General features: G+C 47.7%; 1 protein-coding gene across 1 annotated transcript in view; it reads right to left on the bottom strand.

Moving 5' to 3' along the window:
* Nucleotides 1-21,789, bottom strand: part of LCP2 (lymphocyte cytosolic protein 2) — a 54,940-nt gene that overhangs the window by 12,600 nt on the left and 20,551 nt on the right. Inside the window, exons 4-17 of the mRNA XM_025867048.2 lie at nucleotides 18,783-18,848; nucleotides 18,293-18,324; nucleotides 17,630-17,667; nucleotides 14,525-14,723; nucleotides 13,187-13,284; nucleotides 11,554-11,620; nucleotides 11,368-11,451; nucleotides 8,479-8,504; nucleotides 8,343-8,362; nucleotides 8,137-8,244; nucleotides 6,739-6,769; nucleotides 4,542-4,554; nucleotides 3,535-3,664; nucleotides 2,071-2,120 (exon numbers count right to left, since the gene is read on the bottom strand). Coding sequence (XP_025722833.1) covers nucleotides 2,071-2,120; nucleotides 3,535-3,664; nucleotides 4,542-4,554; nucleotides 6,739-6,769; nucleotides 8,137-8,244; nucleotides 8,343-8,362; nucleotides 8,479-8,504; nucleotides 11,368-11,451; nucleotides 11,554-11,620; nucleotides 13,187-13,284; nucleotides 14,525-14,723; nucleotides 17,630-17,667; nucleotides 18,293-18,324; nucleotides 18,783-18,848 — 962 coding nt within the window. The remainder of the gene's footprint in view (nucleotides 1-2,070; nucleotides 2,121-3,534; nucleotides 3,665-4,541; nucleotides 4,555-6,738; nucleotides 6,770-8,136; nucleotides 8,245-8,342; nucleotides 8,363-8,478; nucleotides 8,505-11,367; nucleotides 11,452-11,553; nucleotides 11,621-13,186; nucleotides 13,285-14,524; nucleotides 14,724-17,629; nucleotides 17,668-18,292; nucleotides 18,325-18,782; nucleotides 18,849-21,789) is intronic.

Raw genomic sequence — 21,789 nt, 5'->3', positions numbered from 1 at the left:
ATTTTTCTGCTTCTGCATCTGCAGGCCAGCACCATGAAATCATATTCTTAACAGACCATATACTACTTTTTATTGCAGCCATACACCACCCTTACTATTGAGATCCTCAAGGGAGCTGGGGTGGGTTTTTTTGGACAATATACAGAATATCCTTTATCTTCCTAACATGGGAGCAGCCAAAGGAGAAGACTGAGGACTAGGTGTCCTGGCAGTCTTAGGGGGAAAAGGATCAATTTTGATTAAGGTAAGCATTCCCCCCAAAATTAACCAACTATTTACATTAATAATCCCCACCACCAACCCATGAAACTGGGGGCCTGTGGAATTTACTTTGGGAAACATTGCTGTACGTGAAGTGTCTGAAGCTTAGATGTGCGCAGAAGCCAAGCAACACAGTGAGGGTTGACAAAACACAGTGAGTTGTGGACACTGGAAAGTCAAGGGGGTGTGGGGAAACTGTGGAAACCACATAGTATTCACTATACCCTCAAATGCTTAGGAAACATTGACAACATAATGGATTTCATTGGTGTCTCACATGTTTGTGGGATAATGTATTCAACTGAATGTAATGGATGTGCTCCAAAAAAAAAAAAAAAAAAAAAAAATTGGCCCTTGAGCCATAATTCAAGTACTAAGGTACTTTTCTGTTTATAAAACACGCTGGTGTTCTTGCGTGTGTTCATGACCAAAACGAAAGTGTTTTGTTCCTCACAGCAATTAAAAAAAGTTTTAAATCAGGTCGCCTGGGTGGCTCAGTCGTTAAGCGTCTGCCTTCGGCTCAGGTCATGATCCCAGGTCCCCCGGATCGAGCCCCACATCCAGCTCCTTGCTCTGCGGGAAGCCTGCTTCTCCCTCTCCCACTCCCCCTGCTTGTGTTCCCTCTCTCCCTGTGTCACACTCTGTCAAATAAATAAATAAAATAAAATAAAAATTTTAAGTCAACCTTTAAAAATCAGGTAATTTGGGGGCGCCTGGGTGGCTGTCAGTTAAGCATCTGCCTTTAGCTCAGGTCATGATCTCAGGGTCCTGGGATTGAGCCTAGTGTCTGACTCCCTGCTCAGTGGGGAGCCTGCCTCTGCCTCTGCCCCTGCCGCTCCCCCTGCTTATACTCTCTCTCTCTCTCTCAAATAAATAAAATCCTTAAAAAATAATAATAAAAAAATCAGGTAATTTCATATTAAAAGCCATATTTCCAGTTTTTCTTGAAAAAAAAATGAGAAAATCTGGCAACACTAGGCCAGTTTCCTGGCATAAGAAAAATCTATTTGCTAGAGTTGGGTAACTTTCCACAGTCATTCAACACTCAGTCATTCAACAAACATTTTAAAAACTGCCTACCATGTGTCAATCATTTGCAAGTCTCTAAGGCTGGAAAATAAACACAGTCTAGTTCTACCTTGTAGGCCTTTGCTGCTACTCAAAGTGGTCCATGGACCAGCAGTATCAGCATCACATGAGAACTCGCTAGAAATGCAGACTCTCACATCCCACCCCAGACCCACTGAATTAGAATTTTAACACAATTTCCAGACGATCTGTATTCATATTCAAGTTTGAGAACACTCTCAGCAAATACTTATCATGGACACCCGGAGAAGGTATTAAAAATGCAGGTCCTCATCCAGACTTACTGAATCAGAATCTTAGGGGGTTGAATTTTCTTAATTTGTATTTTAAACATGTTCCTCAACTCACAACTCAAGGAGAGATTCATTATAGAAACCTAAAACTACCGAGAATGCCAAACACTATCCTGAGCACCATATAAAAACAGCAGGGAGGAAAAGCTCTCTGCGTCAAGGTTAAGGCCAAGGACACCTTTCTGAGGCCGTGTGTGTGTGTGTGTGTGTGTGTGTGTGTGTGTGTGTGTGTGTGTTATGTAGTAGCATCCTAGAATTCCAACAGCCCTGGCACACAGCAGAAACGGAATTAAATATTGAATGAGAAAACATATCTTCTGGCTTTTAGGAAATAACCAAACCTTTGCCAAAAGGCTTTGGGACGGTTAGGAATCCAGTCATGGAGGCATGTTGCCTGGAGTAGGTCACTAGAGCCCAGAGTACAAACCTTGAGAGAAGTATGGCGGCAGGGAGGCACTCTGTGGGAAACCACTGTTACTGCGGAGACAGGAAAAGAACAGATTGACATCGGGTTGGGCTGAAGAGGCTGATGGGGAAGCTGTGTTAGGGAAACCCACTGAAAATGCTGCTTCGTTTGTGACTATTACCGTCCGTCCCTGAAGCCGTGGCAGCTGGACAAAGAAAGAGGAGGGGCTGATGGGGCACATCTCACTACTGACCCAAGGCGGACTACCCCAAATGCTAACAGACTCTGAAAGCCGAAACAACAAAAATCCATTAAAAAGCATTGGAAGGTTATTTTAGGAGTTGGCTGCAGTTTAAGACCTTTGAGTTTGGAGAATGGCAGACGTCATCTGGGGAGAAGACATCTCTTTTGGTTAGGAACATATATGAGTGGGCATGTAGATTGGGAACAGTGAGTCCTGGGGCCGGATGGTCCACAAGCGGGGAGGTGGCTGGGTGAAAAACCCAGAGAAGGCCAGGTGGCCCTGCAGCAAACAAAAACAGTATCTTCAGGGATGGGCGTGGGAGGAGGACTGGTGGGGGCCCCGAAATATTGCTGGCTCTGTGCTGAGCAGCCATTCCCCCACCTGCTAGCCCAACCCTGTCAGTCTGCTCTGCTCAGCAATGGCATGGAGTGGTCTTCGGCACAAAGGAAGGACAGGGTTGGGGCCCAGTGAGGGATGGAGTAGAATGAGAAAATGGCAGAAGAAAAACAGCCGGAAGAGTGAGAAGGAAAAGCAGAAAATCAAAGCAAGAGGCACACCGGGACAATGAAAAATATTTGAGACTCCTAGATACCTAGCAAGCGTTAGTGAGGTCATGCTTGTGGTTTTCTCCCGTATTGAAGGTGGGGACTGGGCCTCTCTCTTTGCATGGTAGAGAATGAACTCAAAGGGCTGGGGGTTCTGAGGACACAAGGGGGCAGCTCCCGGGCTTGTTTAGGGAGAAATGGCCTGTATCTTTCTCCTGTTCCTGCCTCTGCCTCTGGGCAGCCTCCCTGTGGGCCCTGAGAAACACTGTTGCTGTTGAGAAAGCGGGCCTACTAGGGACAGAGCCTATGCAGTGAATTTGTAGCATCTGCTAGGTCCTCCCATCCAAGATCTGGATGAACTCCAAGTACTTAAATTAATTGGGTTTCTTGAGTGATCGTTTTAATTCACAAAGTGAAAGCATTCCCCATTACTGCCCAAGGATCCATTCTGTCTGGGTGACCATGGGGTAGTCAATTCTCTATCCCTCCAACCCCAAGCATAGAGATTCCAAGAATAGCAGCGGATTAACTCGTGTAGTCGTTTATGCTCAGCTTGATTTTGTTTCTGAAAACCCAAAATATTCCGACCTGACTACCACTGGCTCGTTTCTTTCTTCCCCAAACCACCCAGCATTCTTTCTTATCAATGGACCTGGGTGTGGTGTTAAGTTCTCACTGAATGACGTTACCACAGACCTTTCAGAGAATGCTCCAAGCACGTGAGGTGACGGGAGGGTGTGCTTGGGCAATGGCTTGGTGGATCTGGAAGGGAAAGTATTGGAGCTCATGGAGGGCATTGTGGGTTGAGGCAAAGGTCTTTGATGCACTGTGGGGAAAAGGAAAAATAAAACAGATTATCAGGAACCAAGTGTCCCAGGAACCTTCCAGAACTGCTCCCCCATAAGTCAGAAACAGCTGGTCAAAAGATCAAATGTAATTATGGAGTGGTAGGATGGAACCCCACCCCCAAGGTTTTTCTAGATGATTTGCCACCTTAGAGTGCATTAAAATGCTGCCATTCTAGGGGCGCCTGGGTGGCTCAGTCGTTAAGCGTCTGCCTTCAGCTCAGGTCATGATCCCGAGGTCCTGGGATCGAGCCCCGCATCGGGCTCCCTGCTCCGCGGGAAGCCTGCTTCTCCCTCTCCCACTCCCCCTGCTTGTGTTCCCTCTCTCACTGTCTCTCTCTGTCAAAATCTTTAAAAAACAACAACAACAAAAAATAAAATAAATAAAGTGCTGCCATTCTATATTCTCTATAATACACATTTATCTTATTTTTTCATTTTTGCAATGCTGTCTTGGCAGAAAATTGTCAGTTGGAAACCATATGAATTTCAGAAATGATTCACAAGTTTTGTTTTATGTAAGCCAAATTTTATGCTGTCTCATTTATCTACAGTTAGTGATCCTTTCCTGTATTAGAAGGCATAAATATTAGAAATTTTTCTATCAAACCATATATGCGATTTTTAATTTTGCTGTACTGTTAAGTTATTTGCACCATTACTTATGAACATAACAGTTCTCTTTGGTAACCCAGATAAATAATGCAGTATACCAACTGATCTACGTCTACTTAATACTAATTTAACAATTATAATTGATTCTATGGGATTCCTGTGCTAAATAATTCCACATGAATGCCTGAGCAGAAAAATGAAGAAATGAGTTATAAGTTGTAAGGAAGCTTTTTCTGAACATACCATCATCTTCATCCTGGTAAAGGGAAGAAACAAAAAAAGGTATTAGCCTATCATCAAAACACAATTCCTAAAAGAACTGCATTTCTCAATCATATAAATGTCTCTCTTTCTTTAGCAGTTGTGTGTTTCCATAATAAATATATTGTGGAGAACAGTAAAGCTTGCTAAGTGGTTCATAATTTCTTAATACAAACAATCATCTAAGGACACTCCAATCTGAGACTCTCAGAATAGGTTCTGAGGTGTCCAAAAGGGCCGAAAAACACAATAATAATGGCAGTATCTACTATGTGCCCCCAAAGATTTATATACGGTGTCTCATCCAATTCTCCTAACAACCCTTTAAAAATTCAATATCCTCATTTTACAAATGGAAACGTGGCGCTCAGGAAGGAGTCCTAACTTGCCAAGGGTTATAGAAATGGATTTGTCCCCTAATTTGACCCAAGGCTCAGCCTTCTTTCTGCCACGCCCCTTAAAAGCAACTCCACTTTATTTATGTACCATGTAGCTTACAAGGTGTCTACATTGCTCAGCATTTATCTTCAGGCAACCTGTGAAATAGGCAAGGGAAGAGCTATTTGCTGTACTCCTCAGATGAGAAATGATGTTCCAAGAGGCGAAATGATTTTGCCATTGACCGGCAGGCCCAAACTGCCAATCTGGACTTGTTTTGATAGGCCAGCACACTGGTAAAGAAAGACCACCTTATTCAAAGTATTGTTGCAAGGATTACGTTGGTTATTCCATGTGCCTGGTATATGTGGAGTGCTCAGTGAAAGTTAGCTGTCATTGGTCCCACCATTGAGATAAGAAGAGTTATAGCCAGAATCATTCATCCCAGTTGGCCAACTGGGAGTCCCAGCAAAGTGCTACACATGGGCTCAGTGAATGCCCATGATGAAATCTCTCTTCAACACCATTGCAACAATGTCATGTTTCCTTCTACAACTCTTGGAATTCTCATGACAGGAGCATCGACCCTCCCAGAGACTGGGGACCTCAAGAGTATAATGTTATCCTCACTTTCAACCTTGTCTCCTCTTTCTCCCTATGGCTCTGCAGCCAAGCTGCTGTCCCTGCAGTCCCTGTAGGGTGAACGGGCATTGTCACCCACCTGCCTTTGCTCAGGACGTTCCTGAGGCTGGAATGCATCTGGGCTTTCTCTTAGGATGACTCTATTCTATGCCCTCCCCATCATTCAATGACATCATAAATCTCACCTCTAAGAAGTTACCCCTGGCCCCTCAAGCCCCATCAATTACTTTCTTGCCTCCACCATTAGAGCTCATTCCATGATCCCTTACTGTTTAGCATGTTGGGTGTGGGTCTGCCTGTCTTTCATATCCTAGAACAGTATCTGAACCATCATAGCATCTAGCACAGAGCTGCAAGACAGCAGGCTCCTGTGGGCTGAGCCCTTGAACAGTGGTAGGGGTGTGATCACCTTCAGAGGGCTTATGGTGTAGAGGAAAGCGCACAGGCTTGGATTCCAATCCTGGCTAATCATAGCTGTGCAACTTGTGATGAGCATCTTACCCCTTACGAGCTTTGATTTCCTTTTAGGAAAAGAGAAACAATGATTCTTCATAGGGTCATTAAAGGCAAAACATGTGTAAAGCTGGGGTGACCAACTGTCCCTGTCCAGTTTGCCTGAAACCGATGGGGCCTCTGGGACATAAGATTTTCATTGTTAAAACTGGACATAAAACTTACATTGCTGTTTCCCAGGCAAACAGCTCATCATCCCAAAAGTCGCTGGCTTGTCAACATGCACACAGCAGGCATTCAATAATTGCTATTCCCTTTCTTATTCAGGTCATGGACTTATTAAAAGGGAAAACAGAGGGCTTGTAAACTTTGCCTCGAGGCCCAGACTCTTGGGCATCCCTCCTTTTATCCTTCCCTCCAACCACGGTTATTTACCTTACGAATCACCATCTGGGAATGGGGCTGTGATGCAGCCGGCCACCCTGGGAGCTCTCAGAGGCACCAGAGCAAAGCCATGCAGCACTGTGGGCAGGAGGAGAAGACGGAGGCCCTCCCCGGTACCAGCATTTAGGAGCTGACTGCGTGCAGGCCTTGCTCCATGCACTGGGCTTCAGTGAAGTCTGCGAAATGCATGGCCCCAAGCTCCACAGAGCCTGCACTGATTTTCCCTGCGCCAAGAATCTATCAAATGGGATTTTGTACTTACATTCTCTCTTCTGTCCGGTCCCCAACCGTGCCTGAAATGAATTTAAAAAAGAACTGAACATGAAGAGTTCCAACGAGCCAGACTCAGAATATAGATAGTTTCACTTGCTCTAATAATGAGAAATCAAACCCACTGAACTGTGATAAAATGGGGGGGGAACAGCAGAAAAGCCAAGGAGCAGAAGTTGAGGGAGGGTTTGGTGACTCAATGTTCTGTCACCATTGCTGAGCTGAGCTAGGCAAACCTTAATTCTTTTAGCTACTGCAGCAAATAATTACATTTATATAAAAAAGGTTTAGTCAGCAAACTAACTCTTTAGTAGCTATTAAATTTCACTGAGTAGATGTTTCTCCAAGCAAATGAAAACATTTTAGGTAATATTCTCCTCTGCTGATATCTTAAAACAGCCATCTTGGGGCTTACCCTTCGGGTGAAGGGAAGACAGTTGGAAAATGCTCCTGCTCTGGGACTTTTCCCAGATGCACGAGCTAGTCAGACAGATGTGGCGACAGCTGCCTTTGGGCTCTGGCAGGCAGCTGTGTGTCTGGGCCCATGTCACGTCCTCCTTGGACAGGGGGACCAGAGAAGGAATGTATCGAACGCCTCCTATCTGTCAGGGGCTTCACGCGGCATCATCCTCCCATCGTGGGTTTATTTAAAATTTTGATATTTTGTTCATTTTATACTTTTTACATTCATTTTGATTTCTAAAAAGATTCCATTAAAAAAAAATCCATTCAAAATATCTTGATTACTGAGGTTTTTTTTCTGGTGCCCTCTAGCCGTGGCCCTGGTTCAATCCAACAGCAGGAGCTATGAAGCCTGATTATGCTGAGGAGAAAAACAGAAGCCTTGGTTATGTCCTTCATAAGGAGTAAAGTGGAGCCTGACCTCAGATACATTTATGCCTTTGGTACATAGGCCCCAAAAGACTTCACAGTAAATTTAGAAATAGTAGAGCAATTCTGCCATTATAAAATGTGGCTGAAGAGTGAGGAAGACCCTTACAGTGACCTAAAAACCTCTCCCAATTATGTCATCTCTGCTACCTGTCTTGAAAAATGAAGTGGCAGGTACTGTTCCCACGGATTGAGGTGAAAGGAAAACATGAGCCCGGGTTTGACTGGTTGAGGAGGCGTTCTCCACAGACAGTAGCCATTCCCGTCCTCCTGATGAAGCATCGCTCCACTCCTTTCTTTGCTAGATCACTGTCGTCTTCAAAGGGACCCAGGACTTGACATCCAACCCGAGAAGCCAGAATTCCTCAAGCCCTAGCAGCGAAACCATCCACTGCTCCCCAGGAGCACCCGTGATTTTCGGTTCCTTGTAGGCTACTGCTAGGCAGGCTGTTGGCGTCACCTCTCTGAGTGACAAACTCAGGCAACAGAAGACAGTTACCTGGGCACAGGTGGCTTCTTCCCTGGCAGGGGGCTACCCCTGTCATGCCTTTCAGTGGCTGGCGGTAAAGGAGGCTTTTGCATCTTGGGTAAATGCTCCCCGAGAGGCCTGAAGAGTTGAGAGAAAGCCGGGGTGAGAACCAAACTGAACCATGTTTCTATAGCATACACCATGTACCCTCACACAGATGCGACAGGGCACGTTACCTTCCCGCGGGGGCCGAGGGCTGTAAGACAGGAGGGAAGACATGTCAGTGTCCTCAGCACTTTTCAAAGAATAAAGACAAGACACAAAATGAAACCAAAGTAAAAACAAACAGAACAAACCAGGGAAGGAGCTTACCTTGTCAGGAAATGGGGGCTTCTTTCCTGTAAACGACAAAGAGCAGGCAGGCCTTGAATACTTTATCCACTAAGCAGGAGGTATTCAAACATAGTCTGATGAAACCATGAGTCCAAGCCCTAAGGGGGCCGACTGGGTGTGAGCATTGAAGAATCACAGACTTCAGACCTGGAAGATGCCCATATGGAGCACCTAATTTTACAGGCTCAGATAAATTACGTGACTAGCCCAAGGCCACTCAGAGTTGTGTACATACAAACAGTATTCTGAATTCTGTGCTTCTTTTCAACATTTGATTTTATGTAACTGATGATAAGAAGGATTAAAATGTCTTCTTGGGATTTTATGCCTCTTTCATTGACTAAGAAGTTCTTTGGATAGCCTCAGTTTATTCCTGTAACTGAAATAAGCCCATTTGCCCCAGAGGGGTTAATTTTCCTCCAATCCTGTGGTACATTTGACATTACCTAAAGTATTACACTTACTTTCTGGAAAAACTTTTGATTTGGGGAAGAGCATTTTAGGAGATACTCCTGGTGGGGTGCAAATCATTTTGTCTTAATTTCTGGTTGGGTTTTGTTTCTTTCTTCTTTTTACTTTTCTCTCGGAATAGACAACATGCAGGTTCCCTGAAGAAATGCTAGGTGTACCTGAGAACTCTGCATTGCAAAGTTATTCAAAGCAATTTATTTTTGATTCTGTCCGAAGTCCCTTCGAGTAGATAAGCCCTATGTGTTTTTAGTGCAATAAAAAGTACCACTTAACTATTCAACCAGGTCTATAAGCAAATCCTATATGCCGTGAGCAAGTTATTTAAGGTCTTTGAGTCTCAATTCCCTCACCTGTAAAATGAGTATTGTAGGTTAAAAACGCACAGGTTTGCCGTAAGGATCAGGTGACGATTTATACGCAGGGTCAGGCACATATCCATGGGCGCTGACAACTCCTAGATACTTCCTCTTTCTTTCCCTCCCTCCCATACCTCTGCGCAGTTAACACCCCAAGGTGAATGATGATATGATTTTCATGACATGATGTACAGCCCAGGCCCCTGACAGGGCCTACGAATCTCCTCCTACTGTGAAGAGCTCACTGCCCAGTAAGAGACAGTTTTGGTGGTATAAGAAATGTTTATTATTCATAAAACTCTGGCTTAGGATGGAAACCCTACTTTACAGGGTTACCCAGAAAATTTAGATTTATATTCTTAGGCTTAAGTAGGTTTTCTTTTTTTAAAAAAAAAATCTTCTGGTGTATGCATATTCTCTGGGCATCCTAAGAGGTTAGTACTCTCAAAACATCATGGACAAGGAAGCAGTCAAGAGTAGGTATTGTCAAGAAAGGGTACTTTTAAAAACAGTTTTTTGGGGGCACTGGGTGTCTCAGGTCATGATCCCAGGGCCCTAGGATGGAGCCCCTTCCTGCTCAGCAGGAAGCCTGCCGCTCCCCTGCTTGTGCTCTCTCACACTCACCCCCTCTCTCTCTCTCTGTCAAATAAATAAATAAAATCTTTAAAAAATAAAAAAAATAAAAAGTTTTTTTTTTTTTAAAGAATCTTTTAAAAGGAAACTTTTGTTCAGGAGGTGACTCTGAAGGATTTGATGTCAGTATTCCACTTTTCTGATGCTTTGACTTCTGGTAGTGAGCCCATCTGGGGTCTGAACTTGAATCTCTCTGTCTTCATTTTCATGTAATTTGAACAGCCCTATACAGCAGACTGCTCTGAACTCAAACAGCCGACAGAGCTTTGCATGAGTCCTCAGAGCTGTGGTCCAGTTCGTGGAAACAGCAGCAAACAGGAGCCTCAGATCTAAGAACTGAAATTCATTTGCACACGGGAACCTGAGGCCACAGTAGCCTAACTGCCTTGCTCAGAGTGCGGGTCAGGAAGGCTGGGTGTGGCCAGGATTCCGGGCTCCTTCTCTGGCAAGGCTCCTAGCTCCTTCTCCAGAACTCCCTACCCCAGAGCAAGGAAAATCCAGGGTCTCCAACTGTAGCATGATGTGGCGGAAAAGAGCACCCGCTTTGAAGTCAGAAAGACATGGGTTCAAATCCTACACCAAGTTATGCAAATGTAGAAAAGTTCTTCAACCTCTCTGAACCTCAGTTTCATTGTCTGCAAAATGGAGGGATACACCCCCTTCGTTGGGTTGGTGTGAGGATAATATGGGTAAATTATTTTTGGTAGGTAAAGTACTTGCCCCAGAGTGGGTGCTCAATAAATGGTCGCTAAGTTTTAGAATGGAATTGAAAATAGCTTTATACAGAAGTAGCCATATTCCAAGAACACTCTGGGCCACTTTTGGGGGAAAAGGACTGTAGGATAGCCACAGTTTGGTCAGCTGCACATGGGCAACGATAAACAACTTTGACATTTGAATAGCACCTTGGAGTTTTATCAAGCATCTTCTCCTTACAGAACCGAACACCTTACAAAGAAGGAGACAACTCTGAACACACATGGTCCCTGCGGTCAGTAAGCGGCTCAGTAGCTGCCAAAGCAACTGACAACAGCTCTCCCAGACCTCCTGTCTCAGCTCAGGCCCTCCCTCTGCACTGCACTGCCTCCCACACCATCCTTCGGGAGGACAATGAGATATGTGTATACATGGCACCCATGTAGAAGCAAGCCCAGCCCAGGGCTGACAGCAGGAGTTCTGCAGCCAGTCTGACCTGGGGTTGAGTCTCTACCCCCATCACTGGGTAACTGAGTTATTTGGGAAAGTTATGTCTTTGGGCCTCCGTTGCCTCGTCTATGAAATGAGGATGATGCTAATAGTCCCACATCACGGTACCATTATGATTGTGGTGGTGCGTGTGAAAATCATGCCGTAAGCACTCTATAAATATTGGCCATTGTTACTAGGCATCAAATAGAGAGATACCAACCTAGTGTGAAGGGCTCTCTGTCGAATGGTGCTAATGAACGATCGAGGGGAGGTTTTGTGCTTCTGTCTATGGAAGGAGCAGGGACTGGAAGGGAAAAAGACTGAAGTCAATTACAAGAAGAAAGCACTTGGTTGGGGCTGAAGGAGCAGGTGCACTGGTGGGTGAGAGGGCAGCCCCCGGACTTACGCTTTGCTGTTTTATGGTTTCTACTTCTGCTAGGCTCTTCATGGTTTGGTTGGGGTGGGAGGAGTGGCTGTTTAAAAAAGATCCACATGTTAGGTAGCATCTAATTAGGATACATCCACAAGTTCTCACTTGGGGCCTTATCGCTCCAAATCTGTCTGACTCTGTTCACTTTCCTGTCATTTCTCTCCTGGACCATAACCTCTTACCTGAGTTCCCCATCCCACACTCTTTCATCCGAGGTATTATCTGCATGGCAGTGGAGTGAGTCTGTCACTCCCCTGCCAAGCCCTCAAGTGGCCCCTATCACATTAGGAACACAATAAAAACTCGCCGTGTGTCCACCTTTCCAACTCCTTCTTAGACTCCTCTCTCCAGTGCCCACTGGGCTCCCACTCCAAGTGTCTTCTTACAGTTCCTGCAAGATCTTAAGCTCATGCCCTCCTTCTAATCTCGGTACTTGTGTTTCCCTCTGCCTAGAATGTTCCTTCCCTGGCTCCTGCCACAACTGGCCCATTCTGTCCAGCTCAATGTCATCTTCCCACCCATCATCAAGTTACTGGGTTCTCTGTCTCCCTAACCACACATTACTACTCAAATTGTCTTGTGCATACATCTGCTTACTTGTTTAGTATCTGCCTCCCCCAACCAAAATAAAAAATTTATAAAAGCAAAGGGACCTTATTTGTCTTGTCCGTGCTCTATTTCCAGCAGCTAGAATACTGCTTGGCACACGGTCAGCGGCTAGTAACTATTTATTGACTGAATGAGAGAATTCTGCATCCCAATAGTGGAGGTGGAGGCCTTCAGGTTTCAAAGCAAAATGTTTTGTAGATCAATTCAGCTCCCTGAGCCCCCTTTGCAAGAAAACTGCACAAGCAAGAGGAAGCCATGTATGCTTAGATGAAAGGTCCCAACTGTGGGGAGGTCTGCATTTTGAGATTTTGGGAAAATACATTCTCTCGTTCCTTCTAGCCCTGACACTTTGGCAATTACCCTGCAGTTAAAGTGCTCCGATCCCTTTTGAAGAAAACACATTTCCAGCTATTGACATATTAGCCTGAATTTCTCGGGGTCTCTCTGGGTACTTAACTGGACCCACAGGACCTGAGGCTGTAAGCTTGAAGAAAGAGGAAAGGCAGTTTGCGGCCTCTCTCTCTCTCCCCCTGGGTTCTCTACATTCTAAGCCTTGGCGGCTCAAGCCACCGGCCCGCGGAATTTCCGCCTCTGGCCAGTAGGTGGCGCACGTCTTGCGGCGAGAGAAGGTGCTAGGGACCCACGCAATAGCGGTAGGGGCCATTTACTGACCTTGGTCCGTCGGGTTTATTTCACAGTTTTTATTAGTTTCAAAAGTGGGACAGCAATACTTCATTACTGAAGTAGTTTAAATTGTTTTGGGTAAAAAGAAAATGCCGATTACCCAAAACAATTTAAACTACTTCAGTAATGAAGTATTGCTGTATGTATGTCACCCCCCTAACCCCCACACTGCGAGTGCTTGGGTTTGCATGTTCCCAGCCTATATATAATCTGTTCTTACTAGTCAGCATTGGGTAAAGATACGTTGAAGTCCTCTCTCTGGCAAAGGAGGGATCAAAGTGGACACAGCACCAGTGAAGAAAGCTGGGAGGCCTACCGCGTGACTCCGGCCTGCCGGCGGCGGAGGAAACCCAGCTGTCGGTCTCTGGGGGGGCACGGGCGGCTGCTGCGGGACTTTGCTGGAGGGGGGCCGGTCTGCGGAAGGACAAGAGCAGTAGGGTAGTGAAATGAAAGCAGAAATGCCACACCAAGGCGGGCTGTGTTGTCCGGGAAGAGCAGACCCCACGCCGGACTCAGCAACTCTGCGCTCCGGGGGCGCCCCATCCCGCAGACCCCCGCCAGTGCCAAGGCCAGCCCGCCCGAGTCTCACAGGCAGACACACACACACACACACATCCAGGTGCCGGGGCAGCATTACCTCGGCCCTAATGGCTCAGGTCGTAGGCCCCCTTCGTTCCCCTCACAAATGCTCTGGACTGACCTCCCCCTCCCACTTGCTCCTTTTGCTGTCTCTTGCCTTAAAGGGAAGGGCTGGTCACCAACTCCTGTTACCGAATCACAGACTTTTTTTTTTTTTTGGTAAGATTTTATTTTTAAGTAATATGTACACCCATCATGGGGCTCAAATTGATAACCCCGGGATCAAGAGTCACAGCTTCCACTGACTGAACCAGCCAGGAGCCTCGGATTCACAGATCTTAACTGGTTACTTGGACTTGCTCTGGACAGAAACTCACAGTATTCTGATCCCACCAAGGTATCCTTAGGCCAAGCTGATACACTGCTGTGCAGAAGCCTGTTTTCTGTCACCACCACTCCTAGCGGGTACGACCCGAGGTGGCGGCTCTGTCTTTTTTCCTGATGAGTTCACATTTCGGCATTCAGAATGCTGCCCGGCTCACAAGAGGAGACCGGTCATTGTTGTTGAACGGAGAAATGAATGAATGAGGGAGAAACAGGCTGATAGGAGCAGACTGACAGTCAAAATTTTAAATAGTGTTTAAATGTTCTTAAGTGATGGTCAAACCCCCTTAGTATGGTTATGTTTTCCGTGGCAGTGTGTGGGTGAAAGTGCCACGTAACCATGAGTTGGTCGGAAGACGGGGAGAAACAGGAAGGTACTCTTGAGTCCCTAAGTCCTACACAAAATGACTTATTACTGCCAGATGCCCGCAAGTGGAAGTTCAGTGTTGGTATCAGCCACCACAGGCAATGATTTGTCTGCAATAGTTATCCTCCCAGCAAAGCTCTGCGGTCTCCATTTTTATTATCCTATTTCACAGATGAGGAAATTGAAGCCCAGAGAGGGAGAGTCACCTGCCCAAAGCCCCACGGCCGGGAAGCCGCTGAGCTGGCGTTAGCGGGCCCCCTGGTGCTCCATGGACACTGGCCTCGTGTGGGTCCGCACGGCCGGTGCGGGCGGCCAGGGCCTTACCTATGTACATGGAGTTGGAGTTGAGGAAAGGCTTGGCAGGCAGGATAGAGTTCTGCAGGGCCTCCTCATCATTGGAGGGTGGCGGCTCATAATCCGCATCATCTTCCACGGGCGCCTCTTCCTCCTCGTTGGGGGACTCATAGTCGTCATTGTCATCCTCATTCTGATCGTCGGTAGGGCTCTCATAGTCATCTTCATCCTGCCAACACAGTGATGGGGACAGACCAGTTTGTAGAGGCTCCGTGGCACCCAGGTGCCCGCATAGATTCTCTCTCTGCCAAGCCTCACAAGGGTCCTGGGGTAGGGAGGTGGCAGCAGTAGGCCGGTCACTCCCATTTCACAGATGAGGACGCTGAGGTTGGGGAGTGCAATAGCAGGGGCCAGCGAGTCGAGGACTTGGAACCTCCATCAAGGCCTTCAGGCCATGAGGCGAGTGCATTTTCCTCTACACCTTTTTGCCCAAGAGAGGAAAGCAGAAGAAATGAGGAGGGCACAGGAATAAAAGGGTGGAAGAGCCAGCTCTGTGTTGAGTAAACATGTTTTTTATTCTAGGCATCACCAAGAGGGAGATTAAATGCCTGGAGCATTTGCGATGCCGCTAGTTAATTGTCAGTTCTGTTCTTGGTGTGCTTGTGCTCAAAACATTCTTCTCATTAGAACCTAGTGCAGTGTGGAAGGCCATGCTAATGGGGAAACCAGATAACCAAAGCCTGTTAATTAGAAGGCAGATTAAATTGTGTCGGAGAGGGGAGAGTCAGGGCTGTGCAATCCTTTTTGCTGAGAGCTGAGTGTGGAGAAACAACAGCCTATTATTCATGACATCTGACACTGAGTTTAAAGCTGCTTTTTTGGAAGAGACTCTTTCTAAATTTTAAGCATTGCGTTGGATTTTATGTGTGCTTCTTTGTGGGTCTCGGGGAAAGGGAGCCCTGGGGAATGAGTGACTGCCTTTGAGGCCGCTCATGCAAATGGACAGTCATAGTAATGATGTCCCAAGCAGAGGTGGCACCATCAGCCGCATGGGACGAGCGCCTTATCACTCTCGTGCCAAAGTCAGGTGGGCAATAAATGAGCCCAGGGCAGTTCTCTAAAGTCAAGGGCAGTATGGAAAGAAGCCGTGGGAGGTTGCATCTTGATGAGGAAAAGTGAGTAACGGTAGCCTAGAAATCCTTACAGCTCTGCTAGGTGACTTAAGCAAGACTGTCTAAGTTGTTCAATTGAAGATTCCTGTGTTCCTGTTTGATTTGAGGAAAATTTTTTAAAATATTGGAAGGCAAAGTGAGGTTGAGTGTCTTCCTGAACTCTGAAAAAGACTTCATCCCAGGGGCGCCTGGGTGGCTCAGGCGGTTAAGCATCTGCCTTCGGCTCAGGTCATGATTCCAGGGTCCTGGGATCGAGTCCCGCATCGGGCTCCCTGCTCAGCGGAGAGCCTGCTTCTCCCTCTCCCTCTGCCTGCCGCTCTGCCTAGTTGTGATCTCTCTCTCTCTGTCAAATAAAGAAATGAAATCTTTGAAAAAAAATGAAAAAAAAAGAATAATAATGATAGTCTTATTATAAAAAAAAAAAAAGACTTCATCCTGTCCTTTGTGTTCCTATAACTTGAGAGCAGGGGATGGAACCCCTGAATCAGGGGCCTTGAGAATAGTAGCCTCCACCTGTCTCCCTAGTGGTCCCGCTGACTGCCCTTGACTGACAGAGGAATCCCTAGATTGTCTCAGCCTACACACCCTGGCCCCATTGCTCCTGCTTTCTACCAGGCTTTACCTGGAAGCCTTTCTCAACAAGAGACTTTTCCTCTCCACTTCTCGAACAATGGGCTTCCCCAATGATTTGGCTCCTAAATTTGCATGCATGTATTTGTTCTTAATCATATTCTGCCGTGTGTTATCCATGCTGTAAAATGCTTACAGGGTTGGGTGCCTTGTCTCCATCCCTGCTCACCTAGTGCCCTGTGCAGGGCTGGGCATGCACTGGAGCCCATGAGTGTTAGAGGCAGTGGCTAATGGAAAGCCTGTGTTTGTGGAGAGGATGAAGGACACTAGCCTCAGGCTGGGCTCCCACAGGGAGACTCCACATGGCCCTTTGCAGTGGTAAAGATGCAGCTTCGGTGCAAAACTGTACACAGTTTGGGGGAAACTCTGGTCTTTTCCCTTTTGTACAAAATAAATCTGTCCAATTCCTTTGTCTTCTTAGAGAAAGCACAGACTTAGCTAGCATTTTTCAAATGTAATGCTTCCTTTTGCCAGAATCCCATTAAGACGAGGGATGCTTTACCTGCTTCCTAAAGGCACTGAGGCGGCTGCTTACCAGAAAGACCACTAGACTGAGGATCGGGCCACCTGGGTCCCAGGCTTGCCTCTAACTGGCTGTGTGGCTCTACATAAGTCCCATTCTCCAGTGGGCTCAGCTGCTTCATCTGTAAAATGAGCACACTGGGCTCCGAGCCATAATCGAGTGCTTAGCCGGAGTCCAGCTTCATGCATAGTGGCTGTGAATGCAGTCTTCTGGGGAGAGGATATCCAGAGGACATCAGACTCTCAAAGGGGTCACTCTGACCCCTCCAACATAAAAACCCAATTAGATTGGACTTTCCCTGAGGTCTTTTCAAGGCTAATAGTTGATTCTGAACTCCCTTTCCCTCTGTGTCACCAGTGGGGACTTAAGTCTAGGAGAAAATCTATTTTAAGCTACTTCAGTGTATACCATCTAGGGGAGGGAGTTTGGGAAGGCCCTGCTGTGGGGGTGATAATAGTGACTAATGGCATGATCTGCAAACTCCAGCCCATGGGACAAATCCGGCCCACCTATCTGTTTTTGTAAATAAAGGTTTATTGGCATACGGCCAAGCACAATTGTTCAGCTATCATCTATGGCTGCTATTGTGCTGTAAAAGCAGAGGTGAGTGGACGAGCTAGAGGCCGTGTGGGTGGCAAAGCTGGAAATATTTACTACCTGACCTTTAGAGAACACACTTTATGACACCCAGGGGAGGGTAATGCTGGCATCTTGCTAGAGGCCTTGCTCCTTCTGGCATCATGCTAGTTCCTTATTACAAAGGTGCTCTGCAAACCGCTGTAAGGGTAGAAGAGCCCACACCATACTCACAAACGATGACCAGCCCCCATTGTCCTCTTCATGGCTTTCTGTGGAAGAAGATCACACCCTCATCAGTACCAAAAGAAGTCTCTAGAAGAAAAGTCAAAGCAGCACCCCAGCTGATGTACTCTTACACCACTGTCCATCCCAGGCCTTCATCCTACCTTTCTCATACCTGGGGGTTGGTTTAGTATCAGCTCTAGAATTTCCACCTGAGCAGCTCATTCTACCAGAAGGTAGCAGTGGTGCCCAATCCTTCACCACAGAACAGTCACCCAGAGGACTTTAAAATACACAGACACTGCGGACCTATCCCTAAAGCTTCTTTAAAGATTTAAAGACCCAGTCTTATTATACAGGAGATGGAGGGGCACTGGCTTTGCTCAGGTGCTCAGTCAAAGCCTGGATCCTCCCATGTTTCCCCACGGCATTCCTCATTTCAGATCTGTAGAGGTTCCCAGCTAACCAGGGGCCAGAAACCAGGCACCGGGCATGGTAACACCTGTCCTGCTCTCAACTTGGACCCAAACCTCTCTCTGGGAAAGAACTGCCTGACAGGCAGATGAATAAGGTCACCTGCACAATACCCCAGGAGCCCAGGAACCGGCAGACAGAAGAATCGAAGTACCTGTCACCTCCTAAAGCAATCACTCCCACCCCTGACACCTTTACCTGTCTCTTCAGGAAACCGCTGGACTTGGGGTCTGCAAAGGCAAACAGCATTGCATTAATGGTGCTACTGGCTTAAGGGCATCTCCCTCTTTCTTCAATCCAGCCCTGCAAGAGAAGCCCCCAGTAGGGGGTATATCTCACCATCTAGGACTGGTGTCCTTGTTGCTTAGCACCTTGGGCCAGGCTAACCGAAAATTCTGGAAACTATCAAAGTCACATTAGTGGAATAACTGGGAGCTCGTGACCGCCTGACTCTCTAGGGGAAGTTCCCCTGAAGTCACAGACCCATGGGTAGGATGCCGGGCAGAGAAAATGAGCTCCCCCTCCCCTCTTTGGTACCAGCTGCAAGACCCTGGGGGCTGAAGGAGTGCTGCAGGTCAAAAACTGGGGCAAAAACAGTCCTGTGCTTCCCATTGAAGGTTCAACTTGGGTTTGAAAATTCTTTGGGTTTCCATTACGGTGTCACTGGACTCTTGGCTCCCCCACTCACTTGCGTGTGAAGATGCTCCTTCTCTCTTCATTCTTGTTGATTTCTTGACTTAACTTACTGAGAATCCTATGAGATAAAAGACAGATAAGGTGACAAAACCATCATCTCTCCCCCAGTCCAACCTTCCCATTAGTCCTGGAGTTCCCTGATCCGTGTAACCTTGGGCATCTGGGCCGACCTAGACCAGCTTCCTCCTCTGGCCTCCAGCCAGTCCCCTCCACGGGGCATCTGCTCCTCACCTCCTCCCACCTTCATCCCCTCCCCGGTCCCTGCTCCTGCCCAGCAGGCCCTCTGTGCTGGCTCAGCCTCCTCAGTGAAGCTCAAAGACCATCTGTGAAGACCTGCCCATTCTCACCTGGCTCCCCTTCTCTGAAATTCTGGAGCCTTACAACCTGGATACAACCACTGTGTATTTTATTGTCTTACTGCTCCTGCGGCTGAGGTCCCCTGACTCTTGGTTTAACGTCCCTGTGGTGATGTCAGGCTTCCAGGAACACTCAGACCATCTCTGAAACCTAGAGGAATCAGCTGTTCATTGCAGAGCTGGACAGGAGCTTTGGTGAGCTGTTCTTTGGTCTGTATCCCCTTTCACCCCCCCCACCCCCTTGCTTCCTCCTTGGTGACATGGATTTTTATAAAATTTGGAGAAGCATTCCCGATCAGGGCACATCCTGCAGAGTGGGAGACTCCCTGATTCACCCATGTCCCAAGGCCAACCTTGGCCAGGACCCTTGGAGATACTCTTAGTCCTTAGGTGCTGTGAGCTAGCAAATCCTCAAACCGCAGAACAGGGATCGCCTTCACGAACAGGATGACACCTCAAGCACACCCCAGCAGTCAGTGTCCAATCCATGGGATCTCTCAAGTCTCCAGGACAGGAGACTCCAGCCCTCATTAGCGCCTGCTGCTGAGACCAAGGGAACCCTCATTAGTACACAGGCTCAGTATTTCCTAAAGATTTGGAGGCAGCTAGGAGGAGCCTCAAAGATGATCTAACCCAATGTCATTTTATAGATGAGGCCACAGAGGCTCACAGAGTGCGTTAGTGATCAGGGAACTCCAGGAACCCCACAAAACACACCCACCGCAGAAGCCAGGCTCCCTAATTACCTGCTATAAGCTCTCCAGGAGCTGAGGCAATTGAGCCTGTGGCCCATCCGACAATGAGCCAGGATCTACTTTCCTTCAGTGAAGGTAACAAGTTTGGCCTAAAACAAACTTGCTAAGTTGGCAAAGGTGGTCCTTAGCATCCACTGCTCTCTGCTTCCCTCATCACTCCCCCAGGCTCCCAAACCCTCACTTCTCCATGGTCCCAGGGAACGCTGGGCTGCTCAGAGCCCTTCTTCCTCATTAGAATGACAGGACACATTTTATAAACACACTGGGGACTTAAGGGGATGGAGAAGGAAGGAGGGTAAGGTTTAGTCCTCCCCTGTAATGTCACTGCTGGGATTTGCTTTAAATCCGGAGTGGGGACTTCGCAGCGGCCTCCTGATCACACCACCAGAGCACTTGTGACACACTTGTTTCCTTTAAGCGATTATTTTGAGAAGCTGATGGGAGTCCCTCTCCTCCCTCCTCTGACATGTGGGAGGGAACGGATCCTTCAGAGTGGCCAAGGGAGCCCTGCTGGTGCCCACATCTTGGCCGAGTCAGGCCATGGCGGCCGTCGCAGCCCCTCCCAGGCATGGGAGGGATGAGCAGGCATGCCTTCACTCAACAGTGTGCCTTAAGGGCCTTCAAAGTGCCAGGAACTCTGCCGAGGGCTCGGGATGCCTCAGTGAACAAAGCAAAGGCCCCTGATTTCAAGGAGCCTACACACGAAAGAGATACACAATGAACATTTCAGGAAGTGAGATTCTGGGTAAGTGTTGTGTATACATACATGCGACGGAGGTGGGGGCGGGGGTGGGAACGCATGTGTCGGGTGCCGTTGCAATTGGAAACCAGTGGGCCTGGGCACAGAGATGACATTTCAGCAGTGCCCCAAGGAAGGGCCCATCCCAGAGAGCTCGGCTGGCTCTGACCAGCTCACAAAGCTGCTTTGATCCTGAAAAGACCTCCTGCTCTCTGCGGTGGCTCTTCGTACCAGTATCTTTAGCAGCCGGCCTAGAGGCTGCTGGGGCTGTAACTGGCTAAGGAAGGAAATGTCAAACCGCAGGCCCTACAGAAGAGCAGCAGAGAGGTGACAGAATGCAGAGCAGGGCCCCCCAGCTTGCCGCAAGACGGGGGCTCCCAGCGCCCGCCTGTTTTGGCAGGCCTCAGAGAATTCTTCCAGGCCCGCTGGGGGCACTGCTGATGGACGGGGCGGGGAGGTGGTTGCAAACCTTCAAAGTTGTCCCCCATTCTCACACCCACAGAGAACCAAGTGACAGTGAGTGGCCGGAGGTGACTCATTCCTCTTCCTCCTCCCCACAAACCCCAGGCCTCACTCAGCACCAGAGCTGGGCAGCAGGTAGACATAACTCTGCTTTGCCTTGTTGTAGGGATAAATGGGGCCCCGAGTCGGGGCTGAAGCCTCTGGCAGGAAGTCAAACCACGTGGCACGGTGGGTCCAGTGCAGTTGCAGCCGTAGCTTGCTGCATGCTGGGGGCCAGTCTCTGACTGCCCAGTCACAGGCCCTTCCTGGTACTGCTGGAAGACACAGGGTGGGTCCTTGTGCCGAGCCCGACTGCGACATCCCGCCCCGTAAGCCGTGTCTACCATATGACCTCCAGCAGGGCGTTTGCCCTCCCTAGGCTCCAATTCCTCACCAGCAAAGTAAGAGCGTTAGTCCTGCTGAGGGAGTCCCTGACCAGCCTGACTGTTGGAATTACACGGGTATACCTGTTACAAACACAGATTACCAGGCTCACTGTAGACTTAACCCATCAGAACCTACAAGGGTGAGGCCTGGGGGCAGTCACACCAACCAGTTTCCTGGTGATTCCTATAGTCTGAAAAGGTGATGAGATCAATTTTGTTGTTCTTAGTATTCTTGGACTTTTTTTTTAATTTTAAGGAGGAG

Source organism: Callorhinus ursinus, unplaced genomic scaffold (assembly GCF_003265705.2).
Source record: "Callorhinus ursinus isolate GAN/ISIS: 27379988/994484 unplaced genomic scaffold, GSC_fseal_2.0 scaffold3, whole genome shotgun sequence".
Classification (NCBI taxonomy): Eukaryota; Metazoa; Chordata; class Mammalia; order Carnivora; family Otariidae; genus Callorhinus; species Callorhinus ursinus.
Note: the sequence above shows the minus strand (reverse complement) of the source record. Positions and strands in the feature narration are given on the sequence as shown.